Source organism: Mustela nivalis, assembly GCF_964662115.1.
Source record: "Mustela nivalis genome assembly, chromosome: 13".
Taxonomy (NCBI): Eukaryota; Metazoa; Chordata; class Mammalia; order Carnivora; family Mustelidae; genus Mustela; species Mustela nivalis.
The window spans coordinates 58,581,327-58,600,172 of record NC_139032.1 but is presented as its reverse complement, the minus strand read 5'-3'; the positions used below and the strand labels follow the sequence as shown (position 1 = coordinate 58,600,172).

Here is an 18,846-nt window from a genome sequence, read left to right as displayed (position 1 = left end):
GTTCCCTTCCCTGAACTTCAGGTCTTCAGAACTATCACATCTGTAAAAGGACAGGAGCGCCTGGATGACTGCACATTTCCATGAGGATTCGTGATGTCCCCATTCCCTGGCTGAGCTCGCCCAGCAACAGGAATCAGTTTTGTTTTTCTGCGTCCGGAATGTTCCTGCCAAGGGCAGCTCTGGCATTCCTCAGCCCAGAGAGCTCTTTTTGCAAATAACAGCTATTTTCTGAACAGTAGCAGTAAAGATTGCTTTTCTTAACCTTTGCACCGTTTTTAAAAAATATATCATTACATGTACTAAAAAGCAACACATGCTTGTTAAAATAAATTCAAACAATGCAAAAGTAACCAAAGTCAAAAGTAAGTTTCCTCCTCCCAGCAAACCTTTGCCCCTGTGGTAATCATATCCTTCCAGACTTTCCATGTGTATATGTATATGAATACACATAAGAGTAATTTAGGAGGTTTTTGTTTTTGCTTTTGTTTTCTTAGGGAGAAGGGGTGTTTATTTGCTTCCCCCACCCCATTTCATGGGACCATTCTGTAACTTGCTGTTTTTTCTCTATTTGTACTGGGCAGTTTCCAAGTTAGTACATTTTTGTAATGGTTATTATTCAGCTTTGTGGATATAACATAATAATTCCAATAGGAGGGCGCCTGGGTGGCTCAGTGGGTTAAAGCCTCTACCTTCGGCTCAGGTATGATCCCAGGGTCCTGGGATCAAGCCCCGAATCGGGCTCTCTTCTCAGCAGGGAGCCTGCTTCCTCCCTCCCGCTCCGCCTGCCTCTCTGCCTACTTGTGATCTCAGTCTGTCAAATAAATAAAATCTTTTAAAAAATAGTAATAACAATAATAATAATAATAATTCCAATAGGGACGCACATGTTTCTCTATTGATGGATACTTTGGTCTTTATAATGTTCTCGCTTTCAAAATAATCCTCTAAAAAAAACAGTAATACTGTAAGACCATCCCTGGACATACATGTTTGCACACACGTGTGGGTATTTCTGTGTATTGGGATGGCTGGAGATGCACATTGCCCGACACACAGAGCCCAACAACCCATGTTTTTACTCTTAGCCTATTCCCAGCATCTGTAAAGCATGATTTCTATCTCCACGTCCCTGTCTGTAGGGTTCTCCTACCCCCTGAGCCCAACTGCCTTCTTCTGATTTTCAGATGCCACCTGACTCAGCCAGGACTGGGGTTACCTAGAGGAGCAAATTCTAGCCTTAGTCTTGATGAGCAATGATGGTTAAGCCAAGGGTGCTTTGCTGTTGTAACCCCAAAGTCGGTGGCTTAAAACAACACATTATTATAACAAATTTGTTATGTAGATAACAAACGTCCTGTCTTACAGTTCTGGAGGTCAGAGTCCAAACTGGGACACAGGGGGCTCGAGTCAAGGTGTTGGCTTCCTACCTGCAGGCTCTCAGGGAGAATCTGTTTCCTTGCTTTTTCCTTTCCAGCTTCTGGAGACGGCTGGCATTCCTTGGCTGGTGGTCCCTTCTCTCTCCAAGTCTTTCTCTGACGGCTCTTGCTTCCCTCTTCCACATTTAAGGATCCTTTTGATTGTGTTGGGCCCACCTGGATGATGCAGGACAACCTTATTTTGAGGTTTTCAGCTGTGATTCCATCTGCAAGAGTAATTCCCCTTTGGATGTAATATGACATATTCGCAGGTCCTGGGGATTAGGATATGGACACATTTGGGAGACCATTATCATGCCTAGCACAGACACCAAGAGCCTGACGTTGAGAAAAGAGCCCACATAGGAGACTCCTAAGGAGTTTAGATGTATGTCTGAGAAAAATCCTTCTGGAGTCAGGCAGGCAGTGGTGGGGTAAGGGCAGGGAGGTCAGCCGGAGGGTATTACAGTAGTAAAGCTCGTGAAGGACAGCAACAGTGAAGCCCTGTTCACGTGTGGATTTCCCTGGATCTCTTGCTCTGAAGAAGAAATAGGTCTTTGCCATACCCAGTCCTAAAGAGCAGCCCAGGAAGTCTCACCCTGATGAACAAGAGTGGAACCTCAGCCCTGACCCAGCCCACAACAGCCTCCCTGCGGCTTCACACCTGCAGAGGTACAGGATTCTGTCCTGTTTTGTCAAAAGGAAGTCACAGAGCTGGAAGAGCCTCTAAACCCAGATGTCAGAAGGGGCTCACCCCTGCCCGGCTTTTCCTCCACATTCTTGACCCTGCAACCAGGGAGGTGTTCCTCTGTGGGATAGGCTGGATTCTGGAGTCAGTGGGCCATTAAATAACATGTTTTCCGGAAAATTACCTTCCTTAAAGGAAACCACTTGTGCCAAGGAGTAGAAAAGGGTCATTGTGCCTTGCCAGGCCCCTACTCTCCTTAGGACACGGCACAAAGTTTCTGTCCGGGGAAACCCAGGGCAAATTAGATCCCCAGGTGCTCTGGCCTTCCCTTCATTCCAAAGATAGCAAATGGGTCTGCTGACAGGTGGCCGGAGGCGAACCCCATTTATGGATGAAAAGGACAGTTGAGCTTTGTGCCTGTGGGTTCCTGCCCCAGCAGTGCTATAAGACACTGGGTCCGAAGTGCCTCGCAGTGGGCAGCTACGTTCCTCAGCTACAAAATAAAGGGGATGGGGTAGCTATGAGTACTGAGAAGATCTGTAGAAAGCCTGGAGCTCTGCGCATAGGAGACATTGAGTAAGTAGGAACAGGTAACAGCAGTAGAAGGAACAGAGAGAACGCTGGATTTGGAAACTGAGTTCAAGTGAGGCTCCACCCCAGATTTCTCAGGTGACCTTGAGCAGCCCCTTCCCTTGCTGCCACCAGATAAACACTCCTGGCTTTGCTGGCATTCTGGTGTCTCTGTCCTTGCGCTGCCACCTCCTCCCCTGGGACACAGAGGTGCTTGCTGCCAGCCTGTTCCAGAGCTTCCCCTCCCCGCCCCCCAGCTCGCCCCTACACAATGGGCTGCGCTGGGCAGAAGGGCAGGAGCACTGGGGCTGCCACACACCACACCACACATACAACACACACCTCACGCACATACATACCCATGCCGCACACATCACACACACACACTTCACTCTCACACCACATAGCCCATGCATGCATGCTCTGGCACCCACACACTCCACACACATAAGAGAAGTATGATTATAGGAGCTGCTCGTCCCTTCTCTGGGTCATCCTTCCCCACTGTCCTACCCCAGGTACCCCATACCCATCTTTCAGCAGATGCTCCTGCTTCTCTGAGACAATGGACCATCTGGCGTAACATGCTCATCTCCCTTCTCCCCCAGACAAGCAGACACACAGCAGTTATCCACATCCCTGAACATCTTTCCCAGCATCATTGCTGCATCCACACACCACCACCTGGGCCTGACCGCCCCCCCAGACCCCCTTCCTGAGTTCTGCCTCCCAGGCCCATCCTGGGGAGCCCTCTGTGGGTCTTTTCCTTGTTGCTGTACTGTTAGTGTCTCCCTCTCTAATCCTCCTTGCTCAACACATGTTCAACCTCCCTCCTGTTCCTAAAAATAATAATCACCGTTGCCTCAGTGTGGTGCCATTTTGGCCAAAATACATGGCTCCTCTTCCCTTCAAATTATCTTCAACAGTAACCTCGCCTTCCTCAGCTCCCATTGATCCAACTGCCCCTGCACACAGAGCCTCTGCACACATGCATGCACCCTAAACACACCACTGTAGGGCCACTCCCTTCACTCCACTCAAACTTTCTCACCAAGGTCACTGTCAACTCTCATGTTGCAAAATCCAAGGTCTCAGCTCTGTGCTCACCATCTCCAGCTCCCCCACCCCCGAAGCTTTCAACCAGCTGACTCATCCTCTCTGAAAACCACTTTCTCCCTTGCAAGGTTGCCAGATAAAATATAGAACACCAGTTAAAATAGACTCTCAGATAGACAACAAATAATATTTTAGTATAAGTATGTCCCACATATTGCATGGGACATACTTATACTAAATACTGGTTGGTTGGTTGGTTGGTTGGTTTTTTCTATCTGAAATCAAAATAACTAGATGTCCTGCATTTTTATTTGCTAAATCTGGCAACCCTACTCCCTGCTTCTCTGTCCCATGTGCTCCCCACCTTCTTACCCCTTCTTCAGCTGCTCCTCCTCAGCCCCCACCTTAGGTCAGCCTGCTCCAGGGTGCTGGCCTTGCCTACCTTCCTTTCTCAAGCTCCTTAATCTCTGGGACAGCTTCTCCCACACCGTTAAGCCCAGCTCCACTCACGGCTGGCCTTGCCCAGAGTCACAAAAGAACTTTTCTCTAGCTCCTTTGTAGCAACAGCAGATTGCAGTGTTGGTGGGGAGGTGTACGTATGTGTGCTTGGAAAGACTACCTGCCCAGCGCAAGGAGCAAGGCTGCCTCTTTGTTGCCTTCATCATCTATTGCCCAGAAACATGCTGGCCAGATGTGGCAAGAAGCGCTTCCCTTGGGAGCTGGCTGTTGTCCAGCCTCATTTCCTCCCACTGAGCTGCCTACTCCCTGCCCCCATATGTTCTCTGAATCACCACTTGAGCTGCTGCCTCTGGAACACCCTTTCCCAAACTCTCCCTGTTGAAGTGCCCTCTTTTCTTCAGGTCTAGCTCAAAAGCCACCTCCTCCAAGTTTCCCCTGGATCTCCCAGCTCCCCCTCCCTTGAACACCTGAGTATGTTATCTGCAGCCTTGTCCAGGTCACTAAATTAGGAGTTCACCAAGTGCTGGGACCGTATCTGGTTTTGACTCCCATGTTCCCTAGGCAGAACCTGGTACACAGTCAGTGCTCAGCCAGTGTGGATTGAATAAAGAAGTGAATGACTAAATATGAGAAAAAGTGACAGAATGAATGAACAAATGCTTGAGTAAGGAAGGAAGAAGACTTATTGAGCAGATGGAGTGGATGGAAGGATGGATAGATGGATGGATGGGAGGGAGAATGGATGAATGGATGGATGGAAAGGAGAATGGGTAGGTGGGTGGATGGATGAGTAGGTGAATGGGTGGATGGTTAAGTGGGTGAATGGGAGCATGTGGGTGGATGGATGTATGGATGAATGGGTAAGTAAGTGGATGGATGGATGGTAGATAAGTGGGTGGATTAGCAAGTGAACAAGTGAGGAAAACTCAGGGCTTGACAGACTGCCCATTGCCTGAAGAGTGAGGTCTCCACCATCGCTTTGTTTTCAGAGTCACGTGATTCCAGCCTGCAGACCTTCCTTTCACTGACCCAGAGAGGTTGTGACCATGCAGCACAGGGACAGAGCTCCAGGCCTGGGTCCTGATACTTGGGTCCAGCTGAAAGGCACCTGACCTGGACCAGAGCTGACTTTGCTCACCCCTCCCAGACCTTGCACTTCTATCTCTGCCCATCTGGAGCTTCCATGCCCAGGTATTTCTTTGTGTCTAGATATGCTCGCCTACCTCTGATATCTGGGCACCTCTGAGAACAGGCCCCTGCTGAGTTCTGAGAAAGGCACCATCCAGGACCCCTTCAAGGAAGGACTTCAGGGTCAGCCTCAGCCACAGAGCTTCTTTGCCGAGGTCAAAACTTGGGGGACAGGACCGAGCAAAGGCAGAAGGTGTGTATTAAGGGCCTGCATTATAATTTGACTTTTTCCTCTATCTAGTCCTGCTTTCTCCACCCTCCCCTCACAGATGTTGACCCCTATAAACATCTTATACCCCAAGCTTTGTCTCAGTATTCATTTGTGGGGAATGCAACCTGCAACAGTTCCTTTCCACATGCATCTACAAAGGCCCTGTTTGGGAGTTTTCAGGTCCAGAGTGACCAAGATAAGCTCCCAAGAACTCCTGTCCCTGGGCTGTGCCTCTCCCTTCCCCATATTCCCCTATTCCATCCCTCTCTGCCAGCCTGACAGTCCCCCTGCCCCCCTTCCCCCCACTATACCTCTGCAGCCCCAAGCCTCTCTCTGAGAGTCCTTCCTGTGGCCAAGATCGCCTTTCTAGGTACCTTAGAGCCCAGACGCTTATCAGGGTCAGTTTTGCCACCCTCAAAAAAAGTCCTAGGAGAGCCATCCATTCAGGGCTGAATGGAGACATATGAGCCAGGAGACCCAGAAGTTTGCACCCCTCAAAACTGCACTCTAAATATGGCACAGCATTTATTTCCCGGTACAGAAAAAAAAAAAAAAGGCAGATTTTCTGTTAATAAAAACTGAACATCTCTTTATTTGTGATGAAAACAAGAGCTTTGTTACAGGTTCTTTTGATGTAACATAACATTTTAACTTATTTGGGATTATCTTTCAGTTCATGATTTTTCTATCAGTCCTAATGACACAAGGCATTCACATTCTCTAAGAGCACAAGTGACCTATAAGAAGACAGTAATATAGTCTCATTCAAAGTATGTTTCAAAGTCTTCTTTCTGGCTTTCCTGTTAATCAAACAGCTTGTACTTTCTGTGACCATGTTTTTTTCTCTTCTGTTTCATTTTGTAGTTTTCAACACTGGCTCTTGAGAAACCTATATAAGGATATACATTTTCAATTATAAAATAAATTCTTCGTTCCCAAGGAAGCAGTCTTTTGGTTGCAGAATTGCAGGTCTAATTTCAGACAATTGGCAGGGGACAGGCCTCAGGGCTGAGTTCTGTGAATTGTGCCCTGGCAAGGAACCAAACGACTCCCTCACCAGAGCATATAAAAATGTAAAAATGTCCACTCCAGGGCACTCTTTCTTCTGGTGGCAACAGAAACAGTTTCACCCACATGCTGGGGTAACCTGAGTGAACTAACCCTCTGTTCCTGATAAACTCCAGTCATACCGTCATTAGTCCGTATAGCTGGCCCCCGTGCAATCTGACCCAGTCACTCACTCTTCAGGCCTCCCCTAGGCCCCATCCTGTGGGAAGGGTCCAGCTGAGTTCTCAGGGGTCAGAGTTGAATTCCACCTGGTCCTGGCCCTGCAGATCTACCAGGCTGGCGGGCACAGCAAGCTGGGATGGGAGGACACTAGGAGTTTGCCAAATACAACAGGCAGGCAAGGCCAGGAAGGCCAGACTTGGGAGTAGTGGGACAGCAGGAAGGCTTGCTGGTGGATGAGTGGGTGAGTGGGTCTGACCCACCAGCAGAACAAATCCTAGGAACTGAGAGGCCTCACATGAAGGTCCAGAAGTCCCGGGCACCCACCGCCGCTGCAGGCTGGGCATGGCGACCCGGGCCCGTGAAGAGAGAAGCCTCCTGGCGAAACGTGGCCACCGTGAAGCTGTGGCCAGAGCCCCCCTGAGGATCCTGGGCCCTCGAGTCACAGCTGAAACAGCACAGGAGGCAGGTGATGGCTACGGTGACCACAAACAGCACCGCCACCACTCCAATCACTGCTGTTTCCATGGCCCCGCGCAGCAGCTGACCGGCTGAGCAACCAGGGGTGTGTCTTAGAGTCTTAGCTCCCCATCCGCACCAGGGGGTTCTGGGTGGTAGCAGGCACCCCGCTCTTCCAGCCGCGCTCCTTGTGGGCTCCTAGACAGATGCCGGTCGGAGGCCCTGCAACACGGCCCCACTAGGCCGTTGGGCGCTCCGCATTGCACCAGTCAGACCTCAGTGGGTCTCTGTTACTGTTCTCTAAGCCTCTGGCCAGGATCCCAAGAGCCGTGGTCAACTCCAGTGGCAGCTCCTGGAAGAAGAGCTAATCCTGAAAGATGTGAGCTCAAGACTCCCCAGACTTGGAGGGGCTGAGCAAAAGGGAGCGGAAGGCTTTGCTCAGAAAGAACCTTGCCCACCAGGCCCTCCAGTGCCGCCTACCCATTTCAAGAGAGTTTGTCTGCTCAGACAAAAGACAAAATACTCCAGGATGAGCCTGGGCTCCTCCCCTGCAAGAACCTTGGGCCCGGCCTTGAGTAGGCCTATCTGCCGCCTCCTGAGCTCCTGGTCTCAGGCAGGAGGCAGGCAGGCAGGTGGGGAGGAGGGCAACGTCAGCGCTGGGCCAGGTCGGGGTGGGAGGGCTGCACCGTCACCTTGAGGGCCATGGGGCCTTCGGCGGGGGCTGCAGTCCCTTCCTACATGGGACTGGAAGAGGGCTGTTTAGAGAGGGCGGGCTACGCTCCCCACAGGACCTGACCCGCTCCAACCACTAACATCCGGGCTCCTTTGCCCCGCAGTCCCTGTTCCCGAGAAGCCCTCTTCTGCACGGCCTCCCCCAGTTCTCCCCGCCGCAGGCTCACTCGGCCTGCTGCCCACACTCAGGTGCTAGGACCACTTACCCCGGACTTCCCCGAGTGACAGCGCTGGCTGTACGCGGTGCCATGGCCTTCTGACCCGGGGGCCACCCCACGGGCCACCCCACGGCACCCTCATCCCTGGGTGCTACAGCCTTTGTCCTGCTTCCGACAAGGCTCCGGGATGTCTGACGAGCTGTGAGCACTTCCTGAATTCCTTCCTCCGATTGTGTGGGCCCTGGACCCGCACAGCTGCCGCCGGCCCCCTCGGTGACTGCACTCACCCCACCCCCACGCACACCCACGCCGGTCCTGCCCTGCGCAGTCGCAGTTGTGTTCTCCGCTCAGCCCTTCCGGGTGAAGGGTGAGTCCGGCCTGGCCGCTGAGTCCGCCAGGAAAGCTGCGTCCTCTCCCTCAGTCACAGCTCTTCTACAGCTAACCCCCTGCCTTACCCTCCTTCCAGAAAGGAGGCTCTACCCAAACTATGAGGAATAGGATAGAGAGAAACAATGCTTCCGGGTGCCAGACACAGCCAGGCATTAGCTCATTTAATGGTCCAGCAACGTTGGCAAGTGATATTGTCTACATTTCAGACAAAATGCAAATAATCAGAAGTTAAACCACCTGCCTGCAGCCTACTGCTGATTAGTCGTAGTGATAACAAGAGCACCAAATGGCTGAAGGGGAGGCTTCCCTCCTTTCCCTCCTAGCTCAGTGCTCTTCCAGGGTACCACAGGGCCACGGAGCAATCACCTCTTTCTGCGGCTTTACTGATCGGAGTGTGAAGACTCAGAGAGGGCAAAGGGCCAGTCTGAGGTCACACAGCCTGGGTCTTTTGCAAGCTGTCCAAGGCCCCAGTGAATTTTCTTTAGTACCAGTTTTAGGGAGATGCTTAAGCACAGAATGAGTGACTACTGGGACTCCATGAAGCCTGTCGTCCTTTTTCCAGGAAGCGCTCAGGGCTCTTCCTCTGTGTGAGCAGTGCTGGGCAAGCTGGGCCCGTGGCAGGAAGCTGGACACCTCGAATTGTTGCTATTAACTGGGGCAACCAGAGCAGAGAAGGAAACATGAACCAATCTGTGGTGTGTGGTTTCAGACTGAATTACCAAAAGCAATTCACCAATTCAGGAAGTAAAAGGCACCAGAGGAATTGGGTTTCAAGCTGAGTTATTTGTTCTCTGACTTCTGGTTTGCCTGTTCTTTGTGGATGCAGAAAAGTGGGAGGCCATAGATGTATGCTTTTCAGCAGTTTTAAACTGGAATAAAGGGCAATTGCTCAGCCCTCTTATCTTCCGCCTTCTATGGGTTTCCTTATCTGATTCTGAGATTTGGGGGCCCTTCCTTGATTCATCAGTAAAACAGGCCTTCTGGTCTGTTCTCACAACAGGCATTCAGTATTTGAATGGAGGCTGGTGGCACAGTGAGAGGGACCTGGCTTGTGTTGTGAGGACAGGCGCGGTCTGCTCTGAAGGCCTCTCGGGGTTTCACGTCACACAGGCAGTCTGCCATGTGGAATAACCAACACGGCACCTCAAGCCCAGGGCAAAAACAGCAATCTCATAAAGAAGGACGAAGTGTAGATGCCTTCACCACAGTGCCTGTTCCGTCCATCCCCCCACAGCCTTGTGTCCTGTGACAAGTGGCAGCAGCAGAGTCAGGCAAGCTGGAAAGATCAAGACAGCCATACGTGTTTGCCCACAGCTCAGAGATGTTCGTACTAAGGGTTTTTTTCTGGGTATATTCTCTTCTTCTTGCGACTATTGTCATCTTGTGATATACAGCCACTGCCCGTGGACCCCAGATGCCATAGGACTCCCCAAGATAACTATAACAATCACTTAGATACACACCCATATGCACCATCAGCAACTGATCAGAAATAGACCACATCCCACACTTTCCCTTAGATTAACAAGGGCAAAGATGATGGCAGACATCCAAGAATAGAAAGGAGAGAGCTCTCCCAGAGACTCCAGGCCACACTGAGGAAAGGCAGGCCATATGAGTCTTGGGGATCCACAGAGAGATGAGGGAGAGGGGATGTTCAAGCCAGCAGGCCACACATGTCCTTCTGTTAAATGTTTCCCCCTTCTCTAACCCCCCCAAACCGGGGATGGAGTGGGAACCCAAGCTCCCTCAGCAAGACCCCAGAAGCTCAGCGGCTTAATCCTCTCAGGGCCCTACTGCTATACTTGGTGTCCCTACAAGCCCCAAGTTTTTGGCAGTGGTTATTCCAATCATATTTACTTTTCCAGAGAGCACAATGTTCTGAGAGTTTTTCCTGAGCATCTGTTGTGTTGGCTGGTTCTGCACTGGGGGCTGGGAGCCCTCAACGTTTCTCAGATCTAGGAGGGCAGGGGCCCCCTGAATCCTGCCATAAATCTTGGGAGAGGAAGAAAATGTGATCGTATTCCAACAGAACTAGAAAAATAAATACTAAAAGCAAACTGGAAGCCTATGGGAGGGAGTGACAACTTCTTCTTGAGAAAAGACCCAGAGAGGGGAAGGTACAAAGTGCTTTCCTGGGGCCAATGATGGAGCAGCATGGACAAGACTAAAGAAGCAAGGGGTAGGAACCGGATCAGGTGGCTTTGAATAGACAACCGAGAGACACAGACTCTCCCCCAGGGTGATGAGGGGTTTCAGCAGATCCCTCAGACCATGCACAGACGCTTCAGAAAGGGCAGGGCTGGAGGGGGGCAGCAATCCAGGCTGGAGGGACAAGCTAGGGCAAACATGGGAGTGCAAGAGGGAAGGAGGATTTGAAGGACACGGCAGAGATAAAATCAGCAATACCTACTGACCCAGAAATCTAGTGTGGCTGTCAGTGTGAATCTGCCTCCCTTTCCCCCTCATACCCCTCAGCCCTCACAGAGACTCCACTGGGAAATAGAAAAGAAACAGGATGTTCTATTCCAATGAGTCACCAGGCCCCGGACTTTCTGGCCTATTCTCAAGCCCCTCCCCACCACCTCTCCTGGCCCCCAAGGCTCCTCCCTCCACTTCCCACCCAAGCACAGGATTGGGCCTCAGAACAAGATTTCCTTCCTCCCTGTGGAATTCTGCCAGCTATTCATGGGATATTTGAAACATGCCTCCAGGCTTTCGCAAGAAGGAGTCTCTGCTCTCCCATTTTAGGGATGAGGAAACTGAGATCCCGAGGAGGCAAGCACTCTCCCAAGGCCACCTAGCACCACCTCCTCCAGTTAAAGAACCTCTCCACCCCTCTGGTATACACAGGCATCCATGGGCACCGGGAGCAGAGACTCAAAGCTTGGATAAGAAACCCTGACCCAGTTACCAAGGAAATATTTAATTCAACACAGCCCGGAAAGTGGGGCTTCCGCAGGTCCCAGAGCTCAGTCTGCCCTGGAGATGGGCTGGGAAGATCGCTGGAGCCCTTGGGGGCCAGCTTGGGTGGCCTCATCCCTCTTCTCCCTGAGCCCCTGGACTGTCCCACAGAGGCCCAGAGCTCCCCTGGTACACAGAGAGCCCTCTCTAGGCGGGGCCACATGCAAACCCTAAATCCTCCCTCAGAGCCTGGGTCTGGAGCTTTCTTTCCCTACTACCCTTGGAGCACCACAGGTCCCGCCCAGGTTCCCCCAGCGCACAACTGGCCCTCCAGCACCAGGCAGAAGGCACCTGTGTCAAGCATTCACTTCTTGTCAGAGACGAAGGTCCCAGGGCAGTGCAGACATATGCCTGGCTGCTCCCTCTCCCACCTGTGTTAGTCAGGAGCCTCTTCATGAAAGCTTCTTAGCGCATTTTATTTTCTTGCATCAAGGGATAAGTGAATTGACCTTGCAGCCTCATATTGCCTTCTCTCCAAATACAAGGGCATTGCCGGCCCCTCCCAGCTAGCCCCCTGGCCAGTACGTCGGAAGACAGCCCTTCAGAAAGCCCTGAACATCTTCTGTGCGTCCACGTGCACCGACATTCCCTGGGAGTTACAGGCACCAGGCGACATCTGTCCCCAAAGGAGACCCCTGCTCTCACCCCGTTACCCTCCAGTGTGCGCAGGGCCACCCCCAGTGGCCCTCGGTTCTCTCCTCATCATACCAGGGGGCATAGTATGCAGAAGCAGCCCAGTAGGAGCGGGGCACCCTCCCCAGCGTTTCCTGCAGAGAGGCGCCCCTCTGCAGGGGAGCACAGGGGCCCACAAGTCCAGAGTCCCAGAGACAGTAGGTAGGGCAGGCCTGGGCTGCCATTCACAGGTGTCAGCGGCGGCCTCGGTGGGCATGGTGGGCGTGGTGGTGGGCGTGGTGCTGGTGGAGGTGGTGGTGGTGGAGGCCCGCATGGTGCGTGTGAGACATGTGGCCAGGATGATGGAAGTGGCGAAGGTGTCCCAGGTGGCCCTGGCGCGGGAAGAAGCAAGGCTGGGCCCAGCGGACGCGGTTTCTCCTGGCAGTCGGTCGGTTCCTCTCCACATCCACCCGGAGGTCCTGCTGTCCGCGGCACAGGCAGGCGGCCAGCAGCAGCAGCAGGAGGATGGCCACAGCAGCACCAATGATCAAACCCACGAGGCCTAGCATCTGGAAGCTGGACGGTCCTTCCATTCGGCAGCTCCTTGCTGCTTCCTTCCCTTCGGCAGCCTCTGCTCTGCCTTCACAGTCCCGGGACCTTGTTGTCTCGGCTCCCGCAGACTGGAGAACAGCCAGGGAATGTGGGCGCAGCCTCTTTGGGCCGGAGCTGCCTGCCAAGTGTGAGGCCAAGCGACTGTTAACTCTGAGGAGGTCCATGGGGACACTGGGTGGGAACAGAGGAGGCATCAAGCAGGGCTGTGGAAGGAAGAGCCCTGAGATTGGGGACAAGAGGTCCAGGCCCCCCATCTCTGCCACCTGGCCAAATGACCAGGCCAGCCCCCTTCTCTCCCTGGCCTCAGCAGCCGCCACTCTTAGATAGGACAACATAGCAAGTAAGAATGTGGGTTCTGGAACAACACAACTCATTAGCTCTGTGACTGTGCACAAGTTACTTAACTTCTCTGTGCTTTGATTTCCTCATCTGCAAAATGGCCAGTAAGAGTACTTTCCCGCATACACAGGGTTTTCTAAGGACTCAAGGGGTTAAGATTTACAAAGTGCGGGGCGCCTGGGTGGCTCAGTGGGTTAAGCCGCTGCCTTCGGCTCAGGTCATGATCTCAGCGTCCTGGGATCGAGTCCCACATCGGGCTCTCTGCTCGGCAGGGAGCCTGCTTCCCTTCCTCTCTCTCTACCTGCCTCTCTGTCTACTTGTGATTTCTCTCTGTCAAATAAATAAATAAAATCTTTAAAAAAAAAAAAAAAAAAAAAGATTTACAAAGTGCTTACTAGTCCCTGACACATGTTTTCCCTCAATATTACTGCAGTGGAGTGTGGCCCCCGGGAGACCTCAGCCTTTGTGAGTCTCTGGCTCCCTGTCCTGCCACCCGAGTCCTCCGGGACAGGGACAGGCCCTATGGAATGAATTGTCCTGTACTTCAGGAGCTCAGTGAGGTACTGCAGGCAGATTTGCATCATTGGGCAAGTTGAACCCTGTCTCTAGGTCCTCGCTGCCACCGCGTCTGGGTGTTAGCCCACGCTCAGGAGGCAGGAAGGAGGCTGCTGAGCTCAGAGAGGCCAGACCCCATCCTGCCTCCGGGCACCCGTTCACCAGTCTCGACTGTTGAACAGCCACTTCTGCCGTGGGCTTGTCAGTTCAGAAATGTTCTCATCCTCAAAGCTCCTCTGCACATGCAGTTCTGCATCTCACTACACTAGACTACAGATGCCCAGGGCCCTCCACAGTGAGGCCCCACATCCTCTGTGTCCTTCTCTGGTGCGCGCTCATCTCCCTGCCACCTGGAGGAATGTTTTCAGCAGCTAGCCTCTGCAGATCCTTAGGCAAACCCTTCCCCTGACCCAGCCCCGTTCCTCCTCTGGAAAAGTGCCAGGGCAAGAGGTGACCTCCAGGGACTTTCCCTCTCAGACCTCAGTGACATGAGCTTTCTCGGGGATGCCTCAAACCCTTAGTGAAAACCTTCTCTGGATGAAAACGCCAAATGCTGTCTTCAACAAAATTGGACTCAGGGGGCAGCAGCTCTAATGAATCCAGGGGTTTTTGTCCTCAGAGGAAAAGCCACTTAAACTTTTAATGATGCCGAAGTGAGAACTCCCTCCTATGGCTTCTGGGGCCCTGGGAGCCCAGCTGCCTTCTCTCAAGGCCCGTTAAGGGGTGGGGAGGAAAGTCTGTTAAAAAAGAAAAGGAGGAAGGCAAACAGAACTTTCTCCTTCTTCTCTAAGGAGACTCCCACTCCATACCAGCCACGGGATGGGGGCAGAGCCCTGCAAATAGCAGACATGCAGGGCTTCAGTCAACACAAAGCGCCTGTTGGAATCGCTCAGACCCAGCCCTCAATGAGAGTTAGAGAAACTGAGGACAGAGAAGGGAAGCAACTTGCTCCAGGTTTCCCAGCTTTGTGGGCTATTGTGTACAGCAGGTAACAAAGACAACACTATTCCTGGAATGATGGGGGCATCCAGAGTGAGAGGCTGAGATCAGCTGGGGAACTTCCACAGAGTTAGCAGGGACAGGGATGGGCAGAAGTGGATAACACTGAACGTTCCACCCCCTCACACACACATACACATGGCATTTGTTTTCTTGAGTGCAGTCACTTCCCAGCTGGACAGAAGACAGGATCCCAGAGTGGGTATTTGATGAGATGCTTTGAGCACCTGGGGGAAGGTAGAGAGAGCACAGTCCTCTGGGTCCGCAGAAGCGACTGAGACCTTCTTGGTGGCCTGACTGGACACAAGGGTTTGCAGGACTGAAGACTTTAGAGGAATGTGTGGTTGTATCAGAAAAGCTGTTCTGTACCACTGTGATTGTATTTCTCCCATAGGGTTTGGTCTTCTGCACACTCCGCAGGCTGCCTTCCTGGCCGACGTCCTGGGACCATGCAGCTGATAGGTCAGCCATTTGGAGTTCCTATCATTTAGCTTCACGCACATACATTCTAGGGCGCAAAGACTTATACTTGCATGCCTGTGCACCCTCGTAAACTGCTCTGTGGGTAAACTCGTGCACCAAGAAATGTGTGTGCACATACTCGTGCACATATGTTCCATACAAGCTCACAAAATTGTGTTTGTACTAAATACAAGTGGCTCTTGGTTGTCCCACAATCCAACCCTTGTTTTCAGTAATTGGTAGCACCACCTAGTGGTGAAACTGTAAAAATCAGTTTCGTATTCTGATCTGCCAGAATTACAGTCTCCTGGTCTTTTATAAATTATAATTTTAACCCATGCACTTAACTCCTCTCTTTTACAAATTCCTGTGCAGAAAATTTAAGGAATTTCTACAAGATATAGTGCAAATGAAACCATACTGATGGAGGCACTGACTAAGGAAGGGTGTCTTTGGGAGGTAGTGGAAGGTATGCCCCAGCAGTCTCCCTAAGCCCTGTGATAGACAGCCAGGACTAGGAATAAGGGTGAAGTGGGCACAGGCAGAAAATAAAATGAGTGGCTTTAGGAACACAAGTGTCTGCTCTCAGAGGAAAGGCCAATACTCAGCCTATCTTTTGTTTTGCACAGAAAAGTAGGGATGATGATCAGCAGGTCCCTAACCTGGGGGCTCATGCCAGTTAGAGAAGGGAGATCTTCCTCTGCCTAACGTGGGTGGCCTCAGTAAATATTGAAAAGAAGTTGCTCAGAACAGCAGCAAACTTCTCTCCTCTTCTCAGGAGTTCTTCCTGCTCCAATCATGGCTGAGCAAGACCACCACCCCACCCCTGCCCCCACTAAACCATAAACACCCCGGCTTTCTTCTTCTTCTTCTTTCTCCACTGTCTGGAGCCAACATGCTTGAACTTTAGCTACATAATTTTTATAGAACCATTTCAATTACAATACCAAAAAACATAGATCTAGGTTCCTCTTTAAAGTGAACACATAGGGAGAAATTGCTAGACATATGAAAAAAGATTTCAAGGATTACATCTTATTATCAGGCTTACTAGAATCTAAAAAATGGATAAAGAGTAAAATCCCAAAATTTATCTTCCATTTAAATAAGATTCAAAAGTCAATCCATGCATGAATTTGGGGAAATTATGCAAAGCAGGAAATTTGCTTTTAGATTAAAAATCAAATCAGGAAAGACCACTTTGAGAACCTATCTCATAAGTCTGGAGGAAAAAAGAATAGAGAGAGAGAGAGAGAGGAAGTTCCCAGGAACTCAAATATGCTTATATAATGGACATTCTAAAAGTAAAGAGCAGAGACCATGGAGAAATAATCATTCAAGAAATAAAGAAAATTCCTGAGCAAGAATTGAGTATTTAGATGAGAAGTCGCACTGCATACTAGGCAAACTATTTGCAGGGATGGGGGTAGCCAGGGCAGACCGTCTGGTTTACCCAGCTGAAATTTTGACTTTAAAAATGTTATGTAGGGGCGCCTGGGTGGCTCAGTGGTTAAGCCTCTGCCTTCGGCTCAGGTCATGATCTCAGGGTCCTGGAATCAAGTCCCGCATCGGGCTCTCTGCTCAGCAGGGAGCCTGCTTCCTTCTCTCTCTCTCTGCCTGCCTCTCTGCCTACTTGTGATTTCTCTCTGTCAAATAAATAAATAAAATCTTTAAAAAAAATGTTATGTAAAAAAAATATATAGAAAGGAATTCAGATGGTACAGCTATATAGAAACAGTCTGGCAGTTTCTTACAAAAGTAAACACCTTCTACTATATTACCTAGTGATCACACTTCTTAGTATTAACACAAAGTAGTTTAAAACTTACATTCACACAAAACCTGCACATAGATGTTTACAGCATCTTTATTCTTAATTGCCAAAACTTAGAAGCAACCAAAATGTCCTTCCGTAGGAGAATGAATAAATAAACCAGGGTACATTAAGACAAGAATATTATTCAGCACTAAAAAGAAATGAGCTATCAAGCCATTAAAAGACATGGTGGAATCTTAAATACATTTTGGTAAGAGAAAGAATACAATCTGAAAAAGCTAAATACTGTATGATTCTAACCATATGATATTCTGGAAAAGGCAAAACTATGGAGACAAAAGAATCAGTGATTGCCAGGAGTCAGAGACGAGAGAAGCATACAGAGGTGGGGCACAGAGGATTTTTCGGGCAGTTTCCCAGGACACCGTCATGATGGATACAGGTTATTACACATTTGTCACAGCCCTTACAATGGACCACACAAGAGTTAAGCCTAATGTAAACTACGTACTTTGGTTGCCTATGATATATCAGTGGAGGTTCATTAATCACAACAAATGTGCTACTGTGGGGCCAGATGATAGTGGAGGAGGCTATGCACATGTGGGGACAGGATGGATATGGGAAATCCGTGTACATGCCACTCAATTTTGTTGTGAATCTAAAACTGCTCTAAACAAATAGTCTATTCTAAAAAAGTAAAAGGATTAAGAAATGATCCTACAGGGCGCCTGGGTGGCTCAGTGGTTAAGCCGCTGCCTTCGGCTCAGGTCATGATCTCGGGGTCCTGGGATCGAGTCCCGCATCGGGCTCTCTGCTCGGCAGGGAGCCTGCTTCCCTCTCTCTCTCTCTGCCTGCCTCTCCATCTACTTGTGATTTCTCTCTGTCAAATAAATAAATAAAATCTTTAAAAAAAAAAAAAAAGAAATGATCCTACAAACAACTGGAGGTGTCCAAATTGTCTTAAAGAAAAGAGCAAGATAGGAACTTTCCTTTACTATATAAAATTTACTTCTACTTTCTAATTTACTTTCTAAACCTAGCATAACCCTGATACCAACCCTGACGACGATCACATAAAAACAACGCAAATATCAAAACTCTAAAAAATAACATATTTATATCCCTAGCAGAATGTTGAAAGACTAAGGCTCCATAAACAAATAGTTTATTCTAGGAATGTGAGAGTGGCTTGATGTTTTTAAGAAGTCTATTGTTATAATTATTTATATAAATAGGTAAAAAGAATAAAATCACATAACCTCCTTAGTAGGTGGCAGAAAGGCATTTGATATAATTCATTATTCATTCTTGATATGTTTATATGTACATATATATGAACAAAAAAATAGAAGTGCAGTATTAGAAGGATACTCTCTTCACATGATTAAAAAGAAAAATATTTCAAACTACTAGCCAGCATCATGACTGCTGGTGAGAAAACAGAGATATTCTCATGAAATCCAGGGAAAAGTGAGAAAGCTCACTCATAGCAATTTCACTTAGCACATTTTTAAAAAAATTTTATTTATTTATTTGACACACACAGAGAGATCACAAGTAAGCACAGAGGCAGGCAGAGAAAGAAGGGGAAGCAGGCTCCCCACTGAGCAGAGAACCTGATGCAGGCCTCGATTCCAAGACCCCGAGATCATGACCTGAGCCAAAGGCAGAGGCTTAACCCACTGAGCCACCCAGGCGCCCCATTTAGCACATTTTTAAAAGAGCACAAAATAAAAAGTAGAAATATTTACTATGTAATTACATGTCTAGAAACCTTAAGAAATTATGCTAAAAACCATTCACACTAATAAGAGGTTTAATAAAGATAATTTAAAAATAAAATATAGGGGTGCCTGGGTGGCTCAGTTGTTAAGCATCTGCCTTCAACTCAAGTCATGATCCCAGAGCCCTGGAATCAAGGTTCACGCTGGGCTCCCTGCTTGGCGGGAAGCCTGCTTCTCCATCTCCCG

General features: G+C 49.8%; 2 protein-coding genes across 2 annotated transcripts; both read right to left on the bottom strand.

Moving 5' to 3' along the window:
- Nucleotides 1-6,148: 6,148 nt before the first annotated feature.
- SPAAR (small regulatory polypeptide of amino acid response) lies at nucleotides 6,149-11,812 on the bottom strand. Its single transcript, XM_082694809.1, has one exon. The coding sequence runs from the start codon at nucleotides 7,340-7,342 to the stop codon at nucleotides 7,109-7,111; it is 234 nt and encodes a 77-aa protein (XP_082550935.1). The 5' UTR covers nucleotides 7,343-11,812; the 3' UTR covers nucleotides 6,149-7,108.
- A 100-nt stretch (nucleotides 11,813-11,912) lies between these two features.
- Nucleotides 11,913-12,920, bottom strand: HRCT1 (histidine rich carboxyl terminus 1). Its single transcript, XM_082694808.1, has one exon. It carries the CDS (start codon nucleotides 12,903-12,905, stop codon nucleotides 12,384-12,386), a length of 522 nt encoding a protein of 173 aa, XP_082550934.1. The 5' UTR covers nucleotides 12,906-12,920; the 3' UTR covers nucleotides 11,913-12,383.
- Between the last annotated feature and the right edge of the window lie 5,926 nt (nucleotides 12,921-18,846).

Coding starts and splice junctions, on each gene's coding strand:
- SPAAR (XM_082694809.1), bottom strand. CDS start 7,342: ATGGAAACAGCAGTGATTGGAGTGGTGGCGGTGCTGTTTGTGGTCACC.
- HRCT1 (XM_082694808.1), bottom strand. CDS start 12,905: ATGGACCTCCTCAGAGTTAACAGTCGCTTGGCCTCACACTTGGCAGGC.